Source organism: Stigmatopora nigra, chromosome 2, assembly GCF_051989575.1.
Source record: "Stigmatopora nigra isolate UIUO_SnigA chromosome 2, RoL_Snig_1.1, whole genome shotgun sequence".
NCBI lineage: Eukaryota > Metazoa > Chordata > Actinopteri > Syngnathiformes > Syngnathidae > Stigmatopora > Stigmatopora nigra.
Window position 1 is genome coordinate 5,554,743 of NC_135509.1, and position 21,023 is coordinate 5,575,765.

The window sequence follows — 21,023 nt, forward strand, 5'->3', positions numbered from 1 at the left end:
TCCCCCGCCTTTTGGTCCAGAGTCAGCTGGGATAGGCTCCAGCACCCCCCGCGACCCTAATAAGGATAAAGTGATGGATGAGATTATTTAATAGCGGTTTTGTCAACCCACAATGACTGGAGGAGGAGAAGAATGGAATTTGGTTGCAGATTTACTGTCAAAGCCGTTTTCAAGATGGACTTTTCAAGAAAAGATGGACATCGTTCAAGCCTGTCACAACAGGAAATGAGCATTTTCAGGCATTGTCAGGAGTTGTGAAATGCACACAAAAATAGACACAAAAATTACATTGTTTTCATAAAAACGTGTATTGCATAGTCTAATACGCGTGATTGTGAAAATAGTTTATTTTATGCATGTATGTTTTTAATAAGCATTTCCGTGGTCAAAGTTCAAACTGCCTTCAAAAAGGCTAATGGACCAGCAGTCACTGCGGCAGTGGACTGCAGAGGCGGCTCAGGTGTGACGATTTACCGAAGAAAGGACAGTTAAAGTTCTTGCAGGACAATGCAGCGCATTCAGTATGTTGTCGTTTGGGGATTTCGAAGCCCCAGTTCTTGTCTTAAGAGCGACAAGAGCATGCATGATTCGTTGGCGTGATGTAGCCCCACGTGTGTGCAGACGGCAAAATGTTTGCAAACAAATTGGCTGCATTGCGTTAGCGATCGCTCTTCGTTTTTAAAAGAAATCATTTCATTGTGTGTTTCAGGCCTTCATCGAACACCGACTGCTGGGAAAGATCAAGAATGTGGCCAAAGCGACCAGAAAGGAGCTGCTTGTCGACTCTTTAACAAAGTGAAGTACTTTTAAATCGTTCCGATTTTCTTTATCCGTTTAATATTTAAACGTCAGCCTTCAGTATTCAAGGCTTTGCGCATTTGGCTCGTTTTTTCATAATGATAGATTCTAATTTTGAATGAAAACTAACCTGTGGATAAGTAAGGAATAAACAGTAATCCCTCGATTATCGCGGTTAATGTAGACTAGACAGGGCTCTGATAAAAGAACATTAAAAGTAGTGTCATCCCTATTTAATTAAATATTTTAAAAAATGCTATAGTGGCAAGTGAAGGAGTATCTCCTGCTTGTTAGTTATGTGGATTTTCACATTTTCTGAAAAAATAATCTGTCATGCACTTGAATAAATTATATACTTTTAGCCCCTTAATTTCTTATAAAACCAAGCCTTAACAGTAATACCTAAATTATCACGGTTAATGTAGACCAGACATGGTTTTGATAAAGGGAAAATCTTAATTAGGATCATCCCTATGGAATTTAATGTATCTTTTTAAATACTATAGTGGCAAGTGAAGAAGTAGCTTCTCACATTCTTCTGAATTTAAACAAATCTGCCATGTAGTGGCACTGTGCACCTAAACAAATTATATACTTTTAACCCCTTAATTTAAAGACCTCAGGGCTAAACAATAATCCCTCGATTATCGCGGTTAATGTAGACCAGACATAGTTGCGATAAAGGAAAAATTTAAAGTAGGGTCATCTCTAAAGAATTAAATTTAAAAAAAATTCTATAATGGCAAGTGAAGGAGTAGCACTCTTTTTTTTAAATAAAAAAAATAATCTGCCATTTAGTGGAACCAGGGATATTTGATGAATCAAATAAATTGTCCTTTTGCCCCCTAACTTTTAGTTTTAAATGTGATTTTGACAAAATATAAGTGATGCATTTATTCAACCATAGTGCGGGGTCATTTTAACATATGGTAAAATAACATTTTACTTGGTGTTGGAAGAGAAAAACAAGCTTTTTGGGATATTTAAGAACAAATAGTTTTGAAATGACTGAAAAACTTGAGGCAGAAGTAGGCCCCAGATGTTAGATTTCTTTGTAAAATAAAAGATCTTTAGTTCTGGTAAAACCCTACTTGTGAATGTATTTTTTACTTGGCTTTTTTGTTGTTTCCAGAATTCCACCCAAGTCAAGATGGGCTACACCACTCCCCCATTTCAGACATTCTTCCTGATTCTGGTAAAATCTCACTTGCAAATGGTTAAGTTAAACAAGAGTTGCAAGGTCTTGCCTTATATTTTGAAAAAAATATGTAGATTAATTCTGGTGTAACATCCAGCACTGATCTATGCATTTTTTTTTTCAAGATAAAAGGTAAGACCTTGTGAATATATTTTTTACTAAACCATTTGCAAGTGAGGATTTACCTGAATTGGGAGAATTCCACCCAGTCAGGTAAAACCTCACATGCAAATATATTTGCAAGATCTTTCCTTTTATTTTGAAAAAAAATGCATAGATTGGTGTTAGCTTAACACATGGCATGGATCTATGCATTTTTCAAAATAAAAGTTAAGACTTTGTACTTGACCCCTTGTTTCCAGACAAAACCTTGTGAAGTTAAGTTCTTCCCTTTTATTTTGAAAAATGCATAGATTGGTCTAGTGCCAAGCTATGCATTTTTTCAAAATAAAAGACCTTGCAAATGTTTTTATATTTTCCCAAACATTTGCAAGGTCTTACCTTTTATTTTGAAAAATGCATAGTGCCAAGCTATACATTTTTTCAAAATAAAAGGTTGCAAATGTCTTTTAACCCTTTTTTTTGTTTTCTAGAATTCCACAAGTGGACCTGGTTTCTGCATATGAACAGATAGCCTCAGACACCTTAATTTTTCTGTCCTGGATGGTGAACCAGTTTTGTGATTTTTCAAAATAAAAGGTAAGCCCTTCCCATTGGTTTTTTAACTAACTTTGTGCCTTAACCCCTTTTTCAATTTTCGAATCTTCTCCACCAGGGGGTGGAGAAGATTCGATTTTTTACGATGCTGGACCAACAACGGGAACCAAGCTACAAACTTTTTCAAAATAAAAGCTGGAGCTTTTATTTTCTGGATTTCCTGCTGGTGACAGGAAGAACTACTTCATCTTTTCAAAATAAAAGGTGAGCCCTTCTCATTGTTTTTTGAACTAACTGTGTACTAACCCCCTTTTTCAATTTTCGAATCTTCTCCACCAGGGGGTGGAGAAGATTCGATTTTTTACGATGCTGGACCAACAACGGGAACCAATCTACAAACTTTTTCAAAATAAAAGCTGGAGCTTTTATTTCCTGTCTTTCCTGCTGGTGACTGGAGGAATTACTTCATTTTGCTCAAGTTTTTCAAAATAAAAGCTTTTAAATGTATGCATGTGTTTTGTCTTTAACAAAAGAGTAAGTCACAATCAAAGTTAAAATATTTTATTTACAAGTAAACATTTTAAATTTGGAAAAAACACTTAGAAAAAAAAGAACAAAAAAAGGAAAATAAACACTTAGGAAGGAAAATGAACAAAAAAAACTGGGGGAATTAACACTTACTAAAAAAAAGAACAAAAAAATGGGATAAACACTTAGTAAAAAAATTAACAAAAAAACTGGGGGGTTAAACACTTAGTAAGAAAAAAACAAAAAAATGGGATAAACACTTAGTAAAAAAATTAACAAAAAAACTGGGGGGTTAAACACTTAGTAAAAAAAATGGCTAAACTATTGGCAAAAAAAGGGATAAACACTTAGAAAAAAAATTGGCATAAAAAGGGTGGATAAACAGTAAAGAAGTGGGTTAAACATCTGGTTAAAATTGGCAAAAAAGGGGGGATAAACACTTGAAAAAATGGGGAAAAAAGCTGGGGGTATAAACACTAAAGGAGAACCACTTTAGAAAAAATGGTGGAAGAAAGTAGAAAAAACAGTTACTAAATAGGAAATATAAAAAAACAGAAAAAAGGAATACTATTAAAATAAAAGGAAAAAGGAGAGGTTGATGACTTGTAAATTTAAGAAAATAATTTTAAAGTTAAACTTGAGGAAAATAGGATAAACACTAAGAAAAAAATGGGTTGATGTTACTCTGAAAATAAAATTAGAAAAAAAAAATCAGCCACTTGTTAGATGTCAAAACAAGTTTTTAAATGTAGATAAGTTTGTTTTTTAACAAGAAATGCAAGTAATTATCCATGTTTAAAAATTTATTAAGAGGTAAACATTTTAACTTGAGCACATTTATAAGTTGTCATCACATTGGAAGTCCGGCCAGTCTGTTCTCCACCTGTAGACAAGACATTTAAAAAGGTCATTAACAGATTGTACACTTCAAATTAAACCTTAGGAAAGAACACTATGCAATTTCAAGTAGATCTGATTTCCTTAGGAAAAAATATCTACATGAAATTGCACGATGTAAACATGAATTAAAGTGTACAAACTTTAATAATAACATGGCATTAGCCTGAGAGTTGTAGACTACATATTGAGGGAAGACCTTAGCATTCAAAATTAAACAGATTTCACAAGATTATAATATTTTGAACTTTTATTTAGTTTGCATGATACTTAGATAGTCTGAAATAAACATACATTGACCTTTGAGAAGCTTGCCAGGAGTTTCCAAAGTGCAGATATGCCAAACCATCTGCAAAGAAGAAAGCAAAAGTTATCATATATTAAGACTGGTGATCTGGCCCAAATTCCTCAAGGAAGAACTGAATCTTGTTGCTAAACAGGGACAACTTGATTTAACTAGACTATTTGAGTTGCCAAACTATTATTACAGGATAGGAAAATCTTACAATAAATTTTAAATATGAGATAAAGAATAAAGATATATAATAAAGATCAATAATAAGAATGAAAATTAGTGAGTGCTAAGTGCTATTTTCCCCTTATGCAGACATGGCGATTAAATATAAGGAGTGACGTTAACAGCTAGGAGAAAGTTGGCTCAAAAATATCTATCAATGTTTCTTTGGGTGAAATCAGAACAATTACAAATTCAAAACGAGAGTTAACCACTCGCAGTGAAAGCGATCTTTACATACAAAACACCAGGAACGAAGTCGTGCCTCTGGATGGCAATTTGGTGCGAGCATTTACCCATTTAATTTGATTTGCTTTGTACTTTGTGCTTTGCAGTTCTGTCTAATCACCCTCTTGCTACTGCCACAATGTAATTTCCCGAATACGGGATGAATAAAGTTATCCAATCCAATCAAACAATTCGTTGATATATCGGCTTTGTTTAATCAGATTAAAAGACTTACTGCACGACTCAATAATGGAGAGAATACAGGCAACATGCTTTTTAAGTCAAACGGAAAGCGTCTTCGTGACGCTAATGCTAAGCTAACTAGCGCGGAACACAGCCGGTGGGGAAAATAAAGCCCAAACTTAAATTGTCGACAGCGTGTTAAACTCGGCATTGACTTAACAGATTTGTGGTCGTTTTAGGCTCAATGGGTTCCTAATAAAATGATAAAAAATGCACTTACACCAGTGAATTGCTCAGCACCTTAGCTTGTCGGCGTGTTCATCGGCCATCAGAATAAAAATGGCTGGTCCAGAGGTCGAGCGATTGCGGATGTGCGTAATTTACGCATCCGTGTCAATGGGCGTAACCACGCCCATATAAAAATGTGGAAAAGATGGTAGCTTACTTACTTACTGTGTGCTGTGCGAAGTTATTTGTCCTCCCAACTCAATGTTTTGAAGATGATGTAGTTTTTGTGGTCTTGATGCTATAAAAACAGTATGTTGCATATCATTTTCTGAATCACTTTATCCTCACTAAAATCATGGGCGGTGCTACAACCATTCATGCCTACCATGCAGGTCTTTGGAATGTGGGAGGAAACTGGAGCACCTGGAGAAAACCCACACAAGCCCTGGGAGAACATGCAAATCCACTCATATCTAATGTTGATTCTGCATAGAGTTATCACAATCAAATATGATGAACCATAAAAACTGATAAGTGGTTACAAATTTGGACACGTACTAATAAATCATATGTTGTCATGGAAACGATCATTTATTGTCTAAGTGTACAATGTGCATTTAAAAAAACACGTTTACATTTATGAACATGAATAGCATAGCATGACTAGTATTTGTAAGATGAAGCTTATTTAAAGACAAATGAGCCAATCATTGTGAAAGGAACCACTTTTCTTGCCATTTAAAGGTCTTAATACTGTACAACAAAGAATGTGTTTGCGAGATGATTGATGATTAACACATTGCCCAGCAGTCTTTTCATTTCAACTGTTATTTGTTTACACATGGTGGTCCAGTATGTGAACACCAGATATGAAGAAGTAATAATTCACGTTAGAATAGCACAAAGCAGACGAGCTGGAACAGATACAGATTTTCAACTTTGATTTTTTTTTTTGTTCCTCACAAAACATTCAGTGAACATTACAATATTTTACCAATGCATACAAACAAGCGCTAGCAACAAGATACAAAAATAGTTTTTTTTTCTTCAATCAAAATTCCAACAGGTAAGTGCAATTTGTCAGAATTGCAGTCACACAATTCTGACCAAAATAAAAAAAAGCCTAGTTTAACACATTTTTTTGTGTAAGAACATGGTGAAAAATACCAAAAAGACAAACTGCATTTTTTTTGCTGTCCAATGAAAAGCATCTATGGATCCTTATTTCCTTTTTTGTATCCAACACATGAAAAAATATCTTTTTTTGCACCATTTGGCAATTCATGCTTTGTATTAATTAGCAGCAAATAGGCAGACCCCTTATCAAATTGAATTGTGGTTTTATATTCTTAGATCACTGAAGCAATAAGCTGAAAAATAATGGTACTTGAGCTTTGCTTTCCACTATTATACAAAACTTGGCACTTGCTCGTAACTTCAAGGTTCATCTCATGTCTCTATTTACAACTTCCTAGGTCCTCGTTTCCAGATCCTATGTTTCCATGGTAGACCTCCCAGGTTTCTGTCATTAGAAAAGAGACAATCCTTCCACCATGATGCCATCTACCAAAGACGTCATCTTTTTTGTTGAAGCGTGCCGCAAAATGGGCCCAAATTAATTTATCTCCATGACTAAATTTCACCAATAACTCCAATATTCACCTTCAATAATAAGTTGTTCAGAGATGTGAGATGAACCTTTGTTTGCCATCACAGAAAGACATTATGGCTCAACCTGTTATATTTTGTGGGCTATCCATTATTGTTATAGGTTATGATACTACTTTTTTTCCCAAGGAAAACGTCAACTAACTTGATTGAGTAATTAATTATACATATTAATTCATACTGCAATTAATGAGGTCGCCCTCTGCTGGCAATTTGGACAATTCTACAGGTTTAAGGCACTTTTCACATTGGCTTAGGTTTTGAGGCTACATCTACACTTTATACATGTTAAAAAAAAAGGAACCGTATCATTATCGCATGTTAACTCTGCCTATTGTTCTTTATATGTGCCATTCTAATTACAGACCTTCTTTAAGCCTATTTTGTGTGTTCAGTAAATGTTGCCTTGGACTCCCATCCACAGTCACACACAATCGAATTTTCACCATCTCCTCTATTTTATGTATCTGGTCCCAGACATTTTTCTTCCATAGAATTGGAGCTTCTACTTTGTTCGCTTGTCTTAATTATTAAGGCAAATGTTGGGTTCATTCATCGTCCTTTTTGTTCTTTTTTTTAAGTAGCAAGGAATAAGGCACTACCTCCAGATGATGCTTTTTTTTCTACAAGAACAAGTGTGTTCTTAATAATAAACACGAGAAACCACAGCACCATGGAAAAGAAATCAATAAATGACTAATTAAAAACATGGCCTAGAATAAAAAGAATTCCAAAATCGCACCAGCTTGGATCAATTTTGGACATAAATATGTCATTGAGTAAACAATGTTGTTAGTCAATATTTTTTTTCATCTTGCACGGCCTGTCTGCATGTTACTTCTAAAATTAACTGATCTTTGCGCAATGGAACCAGTTTCCATCTTAGAAGTACTTATATAGGCCTCGATTCGGTACGGCAATAAATACAGTACAGTACTGCATGAGTTATATTTTGGACTTATGTGTCGTGCAAATAAAATTATGAGCATCTACATTCACGAGACGGAATTCAATAAACATTATCACAGTCTTTTTTTTTAACCAATTTTTAAGCAAAGAGATTCAAATGGACACATTTGAAAGACTTGATAGCGCTACTGAGTATCACCTCCGTTTTGGGTAGTGCAACTATTGGAGGAGGTGCTACTACTACTAGTAGAGCCCTCATGCTTGGCGCAAATCTCCACCTGCTCAGAGGTCTCCTGTTGCGGAGCCTTGGCTGGTAGCCGAGAGCTGTGCATGATGTGAGCATCCAACATTTCCAACAGCAAGTCGTACAAAGGCACCATGTTCTTCATTTTCATGCAGTGGAGATGGTCCATGCCCTTGTTGCTGCGTATTGAAGAGATAAAATGTAAATTCTTGTTGAACTGTGCTTCCCCAATCCCCAAACTCCTTTTTTGAAGCAATCTTTTTAAACCTTTTAAAAATAGATCACAAAAATGCTTCAGAGTCAATCCAGCCAGATGAAAAAAGGCCCCCAAGCATGTCATATGACAAAAATGGAATGAATGGCTAAAGACCATTTTTAAAATTTTTAATTATTACCAGCATTTAGTCTCAGATAGAGTTTCATCAGGAAACTATGATGTAGAGGCCATAATTGAACTGTGGTGAGTCAAACTCCTTCCAAGTACTCATAACATCAATTGGAGTAGAAAATAAATTGAGGTAAACATTCTGCAATTACTATCAAATATTTATAAACGTGATATTTGATGGCTGGTGGGCAGACATTAAAATTAGAATCCGATTTTTGCAGAACAACAATTAATTGTCATCCACATTGACCTTAAACCCTAATCCTGATTCATTTGACAGAGTTATATGTCAGATTACCATGGTTTGGTTGATTTATCCATTTTTCTTAAACAATAATTAGTCTTTTCAGTTGAATCTGATTTCAGTAAATGAACGCTAGTCATAAAAACAAAAGGATTAAGTAAGGGCATGATTTTAAATTTAATCTGTAAACTAAGATCTTTTATTTATAATTGTTTCAAAGCTCCATTGACTGACTGACTCAGTTCCCCATGTGTATAATAATAGCAGGTAGTAAAACACCAAAGAATTTCCCTATACCTTGCTGTTAATAAAGTTGTCTCTCACCTGACATGGCGGATATGCGAGAGCAGCATGAGAAGATGAGCCAGGCGGGTGCATCGCTGTGGAAACGGGAGACCGGTTTTGGCGATGGCCCACACCAGGGCTTCGGTGACAGCGTCAAGAAGACGCAACAGCTTGGAGCGACTCTCCACCTCATTGCTGCCCTCAGAAGAGGCGAGGCACATGTCTAGGGGAAAAAATAAAAATCAAAAAATCATGTTTTTCTCCATTGTATATAATACCACTGCAGCACACGATGGACATTTTTTTTCCCACAACACTGATAAGATTTGAGAATTGCTGGTTAAATATAGAATACTGAAAAGGGAGAGGAATTATTTGACCTTGATCACCAGAATTCTAGGAAGTAAAAAGTACTTCTACAAAATGTAACTGTATGTCCCCCCCCAAGCTATCTTTGTGTGTAGTTGATATAATTGAAAATGAAGTACTCTTTGTGTCATATGTAAAAATGAAATGTTCCTCAAAAGTTGAAATATGAACAAAATTATTTAAAATGAAAGGATTAAAAAGTCACCACGTTTGGAATGACTCTTGGCCTTTTACCCGATTTGAACTAGAACAATGAAAGTTAGATGTTATCTCTTAGCAGGTTCAAATTCCATTTTATTTTAATGTCCACATGGAGATTCTTTTAAGTCCAACATCTGTTTTTGGTCTTCGTCAAGTCATGAGGGAACACTTCCGTCCTTTCAGCAGCTAAACAGATCAGAGGATCTTCCATTCAGTCATTAGCTCTGTACACTGTTCACTATTTCCTGTCAAACACGAACTACTGTATTTCAGCTCCAAAGATGTTGAAAAAAAAATGCTCATATTTGTTTTATATTACTAAAAATGCCCATATCAAATAATTTTTATGGGTATTCACCACCACCTGTGGAGAGTTGGAGTTATTTTTCCTCAAATACTCCAAACAAGCAGGACTGAAAGACATTAAACAGTAACTGCAAAGTGAAAACGGCCTGTTTAATGACTTCACTGGGCCTGTAAAATAAGATGTTGAAACCACGAATCTAATAAAAAGTGACATTTGATGTATCACTTGCCATAAAAAGTCCTCACAGAAACTCTTTTTCATTCAAAACTTCTATAAACGTCTCTGTTTCAAGAGCTGGATTTCATACGAAAATAAAATGGACTTTTTATTGTTTGCATACAAACTGTCGGGCCTTCGGCACGCGTGCCAACGTATCAAGGGTAAAATTACACAACCGCATAAATATTTCATGTACTTATTTTTATAAATGTGACGCCGCGGGAACTCTTCCGCAGTTTTACCTCGCTGTTACACATCAGGGGCTAATTCAAATAGTTACTATGGGTGTAAATCACATTACGATTTTTTGAGATATTTGCCGATATCATCAATTGTGTCATGATTTGAATCTATTTCATGGTATCCTATCAGTTTAATACAAAATGTACATTTGATTTTTTCTTTTTACAAAACCTCAATAGCTATAACATTTCAATCATGCCTGTTTATTTCATAGCTATTTTTTTTAATAGGACAAGCGCATACTGTAGGCCAAGTATGTCCCTCTTAAAAAAAAACAAGGATCGAATATTTAATAATATTAATAATTTTACTATTAACTTCCTCTTTACTACCTTATCATGTAGCCCTAACCTTAAACCTTAGAATGTGCACTGAAAAAAGACTTCAAATCACTCAACAATGCCATTTTTTGCCGCATTGTCATTGTACTAGTACTATTATTTCAGCCCCTCTTTCTAGTGTTCGAACAAAGTTTCTCTTTGTCTCACTATCCATGTCAAAAAAAGTTTCTTTCTGCTCCAAAAAGCCCAACTTTGTTTGTCTGCCAGGCTGAACCTCCGAGAGCTCTGTCAAAGCGGCAACAGGAAGAGCCATTAAAACCAGGCCCAGATATATTCATTAAATCATGTCGATATTTTTTTTTTCCGGGGGATAGTGCTACATGTGCTCTACAGAGCTCCGGTAACACGTATTCATTTTATTTTCTGACTCACGGCCATTACACAAATGACGAGACACGATGAAAGCAGTGCTAGGAGGAGAAGACGCAAAAACACCAGCCTTGCCTGTTCAGTTTTGTTAGCTCGGCGGTAATGCTGTGAACATGGTTCACCTTGTAGTTGCACCCGATTGTACAAACATACGCAATTGGGTCCTGTTGTACCTGGCCCACAGCGCGAACAAAAACGTTGGGACGGTCTGACTCACATCTAAGTGAAGCAGAGTGTGTGTGTTTGTGTGTGTGTGTGTGTTCGAGTGTGTTGACTCACTGGAGTTAAGGAGGATCATGGCCTTGAGGCAGACATACTCCTCCCTCTGCAGCTTGAGTTCTCGCACCCTGGATGTGGCGGCTACGAGCATGTCGAAGATCTCCACAAAGCCCTGCACGCAGCTGCCCTCTTCTCTGCCGCACAAACAAAACCGTTGTTATTTCCTCTTAATAATGAAAAGAAAGTAACATGGACAATGCAAGGGTGGAGAAAAAATTCAGTGGCTCAACTCATCAATTTCCCAAAAATATTTTTAGAGATATTTTATTGTTTTGTTTATATATAATATACCAACACACACTTAAGGCCACTTCAATTATTAAAGAATATTTATAATCCTCATCTCAACACATTTTTTGGACCGCTTTTTACACATTAGATTGCAAGGGGTGCTGGAGCCTATCTCAGCTGACTCCGGGCCAGAGGAGGTGGACACCCTGAACTGAATGGCAGTATTTATAAACTTCTATGCCAAAAGGTAAAAAATAAACAGCCTGTCAATTTTTTTTCTTTGAAACAATCCCTAAAATGACATCCTGAAATCTTATGGAGAAAAAATACCTGTTCAGACTGAGGTCAGGTGAGAAGATGAGTTTCCCTGGGTGGTTGACCGACCTCCACATCAGCCCTATCATCAGCACCTCCAGCCAGCAGCACTCCAACAGGTGCACTTGGTCCCATACACTGAATTCCACAAACCCTGAAGATGTCACAGGATAGCATGTGTGTCATATTAAGCCTTGTCGAACATCCTAAACAATCATGGCAACATTTTCCTAATTTCAGCCCCTTACAACCAGGTGCATCTTTATACTATGTAAAAATAAACCTTGTTGGTTTGGTGGCGCACAAAATACAGCAATAACTGAGGAACTGACAGTGTAACCCTGCATAATAAATGAAAAAAGAAATGGTGAATTGCTTATAAACATATAGGATTGTCTTTTTAACTGCAACACATCTCAATGTCTCCCGTACTGAATGTGCCAGACTCATGAAACGATTCAAGTAAATGGAGCGAACGACTAATAACACATTTTTGCCTATAATACCACTATTCCGGGAAACGGGGACAAAAAGACAGCATGTCTAGTGTCTTTTTTTCCCTTAGTACTGTTTGATGAAAGCGAGATAAGGGGCAGGAGTGTGGCAGGCATCATATGGCACTATGACACTTTCACACTTTTATACTAGAAATGACAATGCTCTGTCTGTATGACAGTTAGAATATAGTTTAAAATGAAATATGAAATACATTTTTTAGGCCTGTTTTATGAATTTGGCTGAATTTTATTGGGCTTTTTTATTTTTATTTTAGTAAGTTAAAAAATATTTTTTTATAGCTACTGTTTTTACCTTGGGGAGAGAGTAGCAATAATTTCAGGCAGCTGCAAATGACATTTGAAAATGTCCCATCATCTGCTTTTTTACTCTGTCCTAGCATGCTGTTTTATGCATAAGAAAGTAATTCATAATATGACATCAAATTTCCAATTTGACAGCAAAAATCCATACTTGGTTTTAGAGCAATCAGACACACCCACCTGGGATCTTCTTGGCCCAGCTGATCATGTGAACCAGTTCCTTATCAGCGAGGTTGGTCAGAGACATCATGACATTGGCTTCAGTGAGGGGTCTCCTCATATCCTTCATCAGGTAAATCTCAGGAGGCTCCGCCTCCATGATTTGCTTTATAAGCTGCTCCGGAGTTAGCGCAGGTGGGTGGAGCTCAGGTAGTGCTGTTGGTTCACTTAATGGCTTTGCCCCTTGAGTCTTGCTGTGTGAGGACAAAGCACTTACTCGCCTCCTCTGTTGGTTCCTGTAGTTTCCACGTTCCTTGCGCATACCTGAGTCAGCAAACACAAGATAAAACATGAATAAATGCAAGGCAAATAATAGAACGATAAGAGGGCACACCTTCAGTGGATTCAATTATGTCATTTTGCATATCTGTTGTTCAAACAGAAGCCAGAGAATATGCAATAGACTGGTGAGGATGATTGTGTATTCCTGCTCTGTGTTGTTATTAGAGCAGGTGGTGATGATAATCAATCATTTTGAATGAACATTTTGTTGCTCAAGATTACTTTTGAAAGTGTGTGTTAATGGTACAAAATTGTGTGTTATGACATTTTCGAAATATATATTGTCCATTCATTTTTAACACTGCTTATTCTTGGATAGGGTCACATGGTGCTGGACCCAATCCCAGTTGACTTCTGGCAAAAGGCAGACCACACCAAAGACTGGTCACCAGTTAGGCATAGAGCCTACAGAGACAACCAATCACACTCAAAACCACACTATCACTGAGTGGAATGCAATCCACAATGCCTGCACTGAATTAGGTGAAAAAAACACTGCATCATCGGGTGGCTTATAAATCTTAGTTTACTGTAATAAAAATAGAATATTTTAACACTGCTTATTCTTGGATAGGGTCACATGGTGCTGGACCCAATCCAAGTTGACTTCTGGCAAAAGGCAGACCACACCAAAGATTGGTCACCAGTTAGGCATAGATCACACAAAGACAACCAATCACACTCACAACCACACTATCAATCCGCAATGCCAGCACTGAAGTCAGGTCAAAGAACCACTGCACCATCGGGTGGCTAATAAATATTAGTTCACTGTAAAAAATACAACTTTAGTCATGCAACAAATATGCAACGGTCAAAAAACACTTGGGTCACTGTAAAATCTGGTCCATTGCTTGTTCTTTACAACCACAGTATGTCAAATAATTATGAACAGAAACCCAGGTAAAAGACACAAAGATGGCTCACCACATTTGGTCATGCCGGCTTCATAGCACTTGCGAAGACGGCATGCCTGGCAGCTCTTACGCCGATTCTTGTCAATGGTGCACTGATTAGTTGCTGGGCAGATGTAGTCATTGTGGCCTGAATATAAAAAAAGAGAAAACAGACCACCGATATTGAATAGTGAGGGCAAATTCAAACCCAAACAATCAGTGCTTAATACACAAAGATGGGGTACCTTCACTAACAATTAATTTGTTCTAGAAATTGTTTTGTAAATTGGATTTGTCATAAGTAGAGGCATATTTTATATTAAATTAGCATAATTTGGTCCACAATCTATAATACTAGCCAATATAAACCCTTTAAAAATGAAAAATTGTATGAAACATGCATAGAAATGTATACATGCAAAAATATAGGAAAACTTGTTTACTCTATCTTCACTCACAATTGACATGCATGTTGCCAAGTGATGGGTGGGTGGTGTTTTGTAACTAAAACATTGTATCTTATAACAGTAAATTACATATCAAAGCTTTTAATCACCTGATTTTTTTATGTTGAAACAAATGTAAGTACATGAAAGAAATGTTTCTCTTTGCCTAACCTTGAATGCTCCTCTTGAAGAAGGCCTTACACCCTTCACAAGACCAGACGCCATAATGATAGCCAGAGGCGTAGTCCTGGCAAACAGCACAGAAGTGAAGATCTGCTTTTCCACCTGACGACACGACAACTTCCTCGCTCTCTTGGGAACGCCTGCGCTTACTAACAAACACGTGAGTCAGTACAGATTTATAGTGGGCAACACTAAACACGTGGGTGCTTCTTAGTTAAACAAGGTTACCACTAATGTGCTGACAAAAGCATGTATTGGTTTGACATTTGACCATAGTGTAATTCTGTAGACTAACATCTCGCATTGAACATTGTTCAAAGCCATTACAGTTCTTACACAGAGGTGGTTCAATAACATGGAACAAACATTAGTGAGGCCATGATGAATATGAAAAGACTTGACTTTGGACCCTACAAACCTAGAATCTTCACTCAGTGTTCAGATGTAATAGTTTTAATTGCCTGATATGATACTGTAAATTTGCTCAGCGGAATAAGAATCTGGCAAGAATTAGGACTTGTCAAAAGTCAACCTCTACTGATTTGAAATATGACCATTCTCAGATGGGTTTGGGTTGGATTTCAAATCAACCGAGTTCTGGCACTAGTGAATAATGGTTGAAATTAGAGATAGAGGAGATAAATCCCATAAGCATCTTGACCTTTGGATGTAAAACCCAAGCAATGTAGAATGGATACCACCTCTGTATGGAATCAATGATCAAAATCAATGTTTTTGCTTTAAAAAAGTGTGAAATCAACAGAGAAAGGGAAGGCTTGTAGAATTTGTAGAACTGCAGAATAGCAAAGCGAGAAGAGCAGGGTTCCAGTTCTGCTGGTTAAATCTTTGGTTGATGAATGTGGAAAAATGAAAAACTTATGATGCATATTGTCTCAGTACACATGATTCCCCTACTGGAAAACAGCATATTTTAGTGTGTTAAAGTGTGCCAAGAGAAAGTAACATTTTACATTGTAAAATAATTGTGCTCTTTTGCTGTTTGCATAGTGATACAATGAAGCATCAGAACCTGATTTCATTTCTCTTGTTGAACTATAATGGACTTTGTAGCTTTATCAAAAATCAACCAAATCTCCCACAAATAATGGAGTGTCCTACCTTACAGTCAGCTCACTCTCCCCTGGTGACAACGCCACCCATTGACTCTGGACAGGCTGGCTCTGCTGCGGACGCACCTCGCCGGGGTGCAGTGATCCAGACGGGCCCATGTGGCTGTGGCTGGGCCAGAAAAAGGAGGGTCTAAGGGTCTGGTGCACAGGAGAACACTCTGAAAGTCCTGGCCCGGCATACAGGATAGTTGGACTATAGAAAGGGATGGTGGGAAAGTCATGGCTCAGCTCGGTGTAAGGAGAGGGGATACAGATGGGCTGGCTGGTTTCGAGGGATAAACCCGGAGAGGAGGGGTTGAGGATCGGGGAGAGGACGTGACAGCCTACTCGGCTGGAGTCTACTTCCTGGAGCTGAACGAGGGACTGACCCTTGTCATTGGCCATTAGAACTACTGGGATGTGTCTCTATTGATGGAATTTCTACATCATATACATCCATGTAGAGTAAACTTCTAGAATTAAATCAAACTTTTCCACTGCAGCAGTGCTAAACACTCAATTGGTTATGATTAGACCTATAAAGTGATTACAGTAGATTAAGACTGAGCTCCAATTGGCCTGTAAGTTGTTTTTTCTTGATTACATTCCCTGAACTATTCCAGTGTTGCAATGCATTGTGTACAAATGAAGAGAATCTTGGGTTGATGTTCCAAAATATCCCAGAACTATGAGAGGTGTCCAGTCTACACTAATGATGGGATGAAATTCAGTGTTTAGGCCAGTTTAAGAGTCACTGAAACAGACAGGACATCCCTGCAAAGACAAAAAATGACTCGTTATAAAAACCATCAGAAAGTAATGTGGGAGATCAAGATGAAGTTAATATTTATATACATATATATAATGTACTAATCATATTTTTGGGAAATGTATGATAATAGAATTATTAAAGAAAGCACAAATTGAAACTATATATATACATAGTTTCAATTTGTGCTTTCTTTAATAATTCTATTATCATAAATTTCCAAAAATTATGATTAGTACATTTGCACCAAAAACATATTACAGTTTGTTAAAAAGAAGTAAAATAAGATAAAATAAGAACCTTTCCAGAAAGTGATTATTTCATTAATAATCAAGAGCAATTGTAATCATATTTATTATTTTGGCCAAAAACATGCAGCCCTTACGAATCAGATGAATCCAATTTATAACCACATGCAATCTTGGCACAGTTAATGTTGTTAAAAGTTCAAAAATCATTGTGCAAGTATGGACAACTCGCTTTCTCAATTGCCAGCTCCACTTTGCATATTTTACTTGCTGCATCCACTAGCATCGTAAGCCAGAACCGGAAATATGATTATTAATGTACTTTAGACATTCACCGGTTCGATCAATAGGTAACACACACACACTAGATCCCAGGAAAGCGGAGGACATGTTCGTTTGCTTTTACAACATCTGATACAGCATACCCTGCAGAGTTAATCATTCCTGGGTGGCAGCTGTCTCGTCTTCCCTCCCAGTTGGAGAACATTCTTTGCTCCATTTTGGCATCGCATTGATTTAATGCCATCTTATTTCTAAACGAGTCAAGGTTAACCATGTACTAAGGAGTGATCTATCTATCTATCCGAGCTTCACAATGAGTTGCCAGCATCATTTGGGACAATGCTCAAATTTATTATACATTGACAATGGAATTAAACTTCAGAACACTCAAAAGATCACAGCGACCCTGAGAAGTAATCACTGATTACTAGTAAGGAACACTCATTCAAAGTTGTAAGATTTTTTTTTTAAATTAACCTCTGACCTGAAAATTGTCATTTTTCCTCTTTATAAGAACCTTTTTCCACATATATATATACATTACCTTTTTCTCTATGAGAATACTTTTTGTCACGGAAGATGGAGTAACACCATATTATTCTAAATGGGAAATAACATCTTCATAGAAATAATTATTACACTTTTTTTATTTAAAAGGGGCTTGTGCCATCTAATTGACATATTTGTGGTTTTCCTAGGCATAGCAAGAAAATCAATCAGTCACTAAGAGTTTGAATAATTGAATGAGTGTCATTACAATACAAGTATTTCAAATGTATGTGCTTTTTTTTTTAATCCAACTGGATGCAACTAATGCTTTTCATTTGTGACTCACTACTTGACATCAGAATTGGACCTAGTGGTTATTTCCAGAGGGTCTGTCAGTAATTGATGTGAAAATTCGTCATGTGCTCATGTTTCCAGGGTTCCGTGTAGGCATACATATCCAAAGTAAAGAAAAATTGATATATTATATATTCCCCTCGTCTGTCAGCAAGACAATACAATTTGACTGTGGGGAATCGCAGCAATCATTCACTCCCAGGTAAAAAACCTAATTTACTTTGAAATGCAAAATAAACAAGTTTTTAAGAACCCAATCTTTTCTACTTGATTTCGACTCACTGAAAACGATGTGATCAGAAATCAGGCCCGATTACATTTTCATTATCGGATAGAGGACATCCCCATGAAGCATATTAATACTGGATTTTTAGCACTTGGCTTGATGTTTAATAAAATTGCCTGACAGCTCACTATCTTGCTCGTATTGGACCTAAAAAGTAATTGAAATAAATCACTAACCATGGTTTTTACTTTGACTTTGAAAAAACCAAAGGCCTTATTCCATTGTTTCCAATAAAGTTCAAACTATTTTAATCAGCGTGACTACTAAATCACACGAGTCATGCAAGTGGAAGAAGAAAAAAAATGAGGGGGGTGGGGAGAAAAAAAAATGGCAGGCAGGAGCGTCCTTCTTAAAATTGCCATTTGGGGGTAAACGCTGATGTGGAAGACTTACCCGCCCACATTGGAAGCTTCGACCTTGACTTTAAAGTAGCCTCCCTTCTTGTCATAGTTGCATTGTGTGTCGGTATGTGCGTGTTCAAAGGAGACTATTACATTTGTTATAGCCGGATCATGAAATAAATTCAATACCTAAATTGGTGAATAAAATATAAAGTTCCTTCCACCACTGCAGTCCATGGATAATGTCCAATTCCCCTTCGTATCCAAACAAGGCTCCTGCAAAAAGGGTTTGATATACATTACAACATGGTTAAATCAAGCTTGAACACCTGCATGCTCCATTAATTACATTTGCAAATATTTTGTTTACACACACACTCCCACCACGTGTACAAAAGGTCAAAACCCAATGAAACAAAGCCATGAATGACAAAACTTTTCCCAGCCATTAAAGACACTTCCATGCTTTGAACAGTTAAGCTCAAGGCCACTGCCATTTCCCATCCATCCCTCCCCCTTAAAAAAAAAAAAAAGAAAAAACCTTTCCCGTCTCCTCAATATCGCGGATATGAAACGGCTGTGCACCAAGAAGCTGCGCCTTCTTCAGTTAAGGAGTGGATGTTGAACTGTGCCAATGGGAGTGAATAGTGGGAATTTTAATAAAGAGGAAAAAGTAGCCTATTGAAAACTTAACAGAAATGACTTTGATCAACCGCCTTTCAAGCGGGATGCAGTTTGAAATTGTCATCATCTTGCCTTTTTAAAGAAAATAAAAACAAACATTTACATTCTAGTTTGACTCACATTCGTAAAGAAAACTATACTTGATATCTGTTAAATCCGCAGATAGTAATTATGTATTTTTAAGCATTAAACTCGGTCAGAAGTTACTAAGCTAATGAATAAACAGTGTGTGTTAACTGAACAAACATTTAACAAAAAAAAGTCTAGTCGCAGTTTGTACAAAGTGCAAAAACCTCATGGTCTGAACTGTAAAGTTCACAAAGTATCCTGTTATGTACTTGTAGTCATAGAAGAAACCAGTGTCATCACAAAGACACTTCTTGATCACTATGATATTATTTTGATGAAAAAAATGCTTTAAAAATTATTGCATAAATGACATGCCATAATACTCTGTGAGCTACCAACATTTTACAGGTTAATAATATTTTATTCGGCAACAGAGAGCCTAGAATATGAAGATATAATATTAACATTTGTATCAGATATAGTCCCAAAAAAAGATGCAAGCTTTTAATCTGTTAGAAATAACGGTAAAACCCTTGCAAGCCATAACAATGCACATGTAAGTAACGCTTTGAAGTAAATCGTTATAAAAAAATAAAACTATAAAGAGAGCATGTGCTTTGTATTTAACATAGATCAGTTAAATGATTACTAAAATATGGGGATCAATTTTTAAAAATATACACAATTAACAAAAGATCCATTAGTTGAAAGAGTAGGACCACGAAATGTCTAACTATAAGAAGGAAAAATAATTTTTATATCTCTTGTGTGCTTGAGTGATAACAGACTGTTGTTTACCCACAGCGATAAGTACTTGTTGAAATTTATCCAGGATGACCCTACACTCCTCCCAAATGTTTTTATAGATACAAAAATTACCATTACGACCAAGGATCACCATGTATACAGGGAAAAATAACATTTAAAAATGCTAATAAAGCAGCACTGCGCAGAGTACAATCAACACACTATGAATTATTATTACTATGAAATCAGAGGCTGATCAAGATCGCACTGCTAAATAGTCAATATTCCTATGAAATATTAAATATTATTGTTGAAATGTCATATAATTAAAGGCCTTTCACTTGTTGCTTGAGCCAAAAATGTTTGTTTGAATGCCCAGCTGGAACCTTACTCTCCTGCGTGGTGTGTCCATGTAATCTGGAACATGACTTTACATTGCACATAATAAAACAACAACACTCACCTTAGGCGCAAAGTTGTCACTGATCTGCTTGGCCAAGGACGAGTCAGTCCTAAATCTGTCGAAAAACTCAAGTGAAGGATAAAGTAGTCAGTGGACGGAGTTTAACCGAAAGACTGCGTTAAAAAGAGCGACTGCGTTAAAAAGGAGCGACTGATTCGAGCTCCGAAAAAGGGGGGGGGCAAGCGCAACCTGGTCAAGCAGACAAATGAAAATTGCGTAAGAACCGGCTATTTCTTTCAAAATAAAAGTTTGGCCTTAGGCTTTTTAAAGATGGAATATTTTTATTTTAATTATTTTTTTACTATTTACCAAGTTACTGATGAACTTGTTTTCTTATAAATTGCTTTGATGCGTTTCATTTTGGGTGCTTTATGACTCAAAATAATATGATAGCAAAAAATGTTAGATCAGTCCCAATGTTTGGGGTATGGATCAGAGCCAATGCCCACCCCTACAAGGCTTGTGCCCCCCACTCAAAGGGCAGAGCTGTTGAAC

General features: G+C 36.6%; 1 protein-coding gene and 2 long non-coding RNA genes across 5 annotated transcripts; 1 reads left to right on the forward strand and 2 right to left on the reverse strand.

The window, feature by feature from the left end:
- Window positions 1–401: 401 nt before the first annotated feature.
- LOC144187865 (uncharacterized) lies at window positions 402–3,160 on the forward strand. Its single transcript, XR_013324911.1, has 6 exons — window positions 402–521; window positions 710–795; window positions 1,931–1,993; window positions 2,590–2,695; window positions 2,772–2,917; window positions 2,993–3,160. It is a non-coding gene; the product is annotated as an uncharacterized LOC144187865 (long non-coding RNA).
- An 806-nt stretch (window positions 3,161–3,966) lies between these two features.
- Window positions 3,967–5,431, reverse strand: LOC144188356 (uncharacterized). Of its 2 annotated transcripts, none has more exons than XR_013324934.1 (3): window positions 5,284–5,431; window positions 4,379–4,427; window positions 3,967–4,064 (listed from the first exon to the last, which is right to left on the reverse strand). It is a non-coding gene; the product is annotated as an uncharacterized LOC144188356 (long non-coding RNA). The 2 variants fall into 2 exon arrangements; XR_013324935.1 differs by having other exon boundaries at window positions 4,373–4,427.
- A 365-nt stretch (window positions 5,432–5,796) lies between these two features.
- Window positions 5,797–20,722, reverse strand: esr2a (estrogen receptor 2a). 2 transcript variants are annotated; one of them, XM_077712239.1, is made up of 10 exons: window positions 20,529–20,722; window positions 18,755–18,841; window positions 15,807–16,570; window positions 14,676–14,836; window positions 14,090–14,206; window positions 12,842–13,144; window positions 11,859–11,997; window positions 11,298–11,431; window positions 9,009–9,192; window positions 5,797–8,231 (listed from the first exon to the last, which is right to left on the reverse strand). In XM_077712239.1, exons 3-10 carry the CDS (start codon window positions 16,199–16,201, stop codon window positions 7,994–7,996), a joined length of 1,671 nt encoding a protein of 556 aa, XP_077568365.1. In that variant the 5' UTR covers window positions 16,202–16,570; window positions 18,755–18,841; window positions 20,529–20,722; the 3' UTR covers window positions 5,797–7,993. The 2 variants fall into 2 exon arrangements, with proteins under 2 accessions (XP_077568365.1, XP_077568366.1); XM_077712240.1 differs by lacking the exon at window positions 20,529–20,722 and having other exon boundaries at window positions 18,618–18,765.
- Between the last annotated feature and the right edge of the window lie 301 nt (window positions 20,723–21,023).

What these genes read in the sequence shown, in the direction of transcription:
- esr2a (XM_077712239.1), bottom strand. Translation starts at nt 16,201, where the DNA reads ATGGCCAATGACAAGGGTCAGTCCCTCGTTCAGCTCCAGGAAGTAGAC. An exon ending in CTGGGCCAAGAAGATCCCAG is followed by an intron (nt 11,998 to 12,841) that starts GTGGGTGTGTCT and finishes TGACATCTTCAG; the next exon opens with GGTTTGTGGAATTCAGTGTA. An exon ending in CCTGACCTCAGTCTGAACAG is followed by an intron (nt 11,432 to 11,858) that starts GTATTTTTTCTC and finishes TTTGTGCGGCAG; the next exon opens with AGAAGAGGGCAGCTGCGTGC.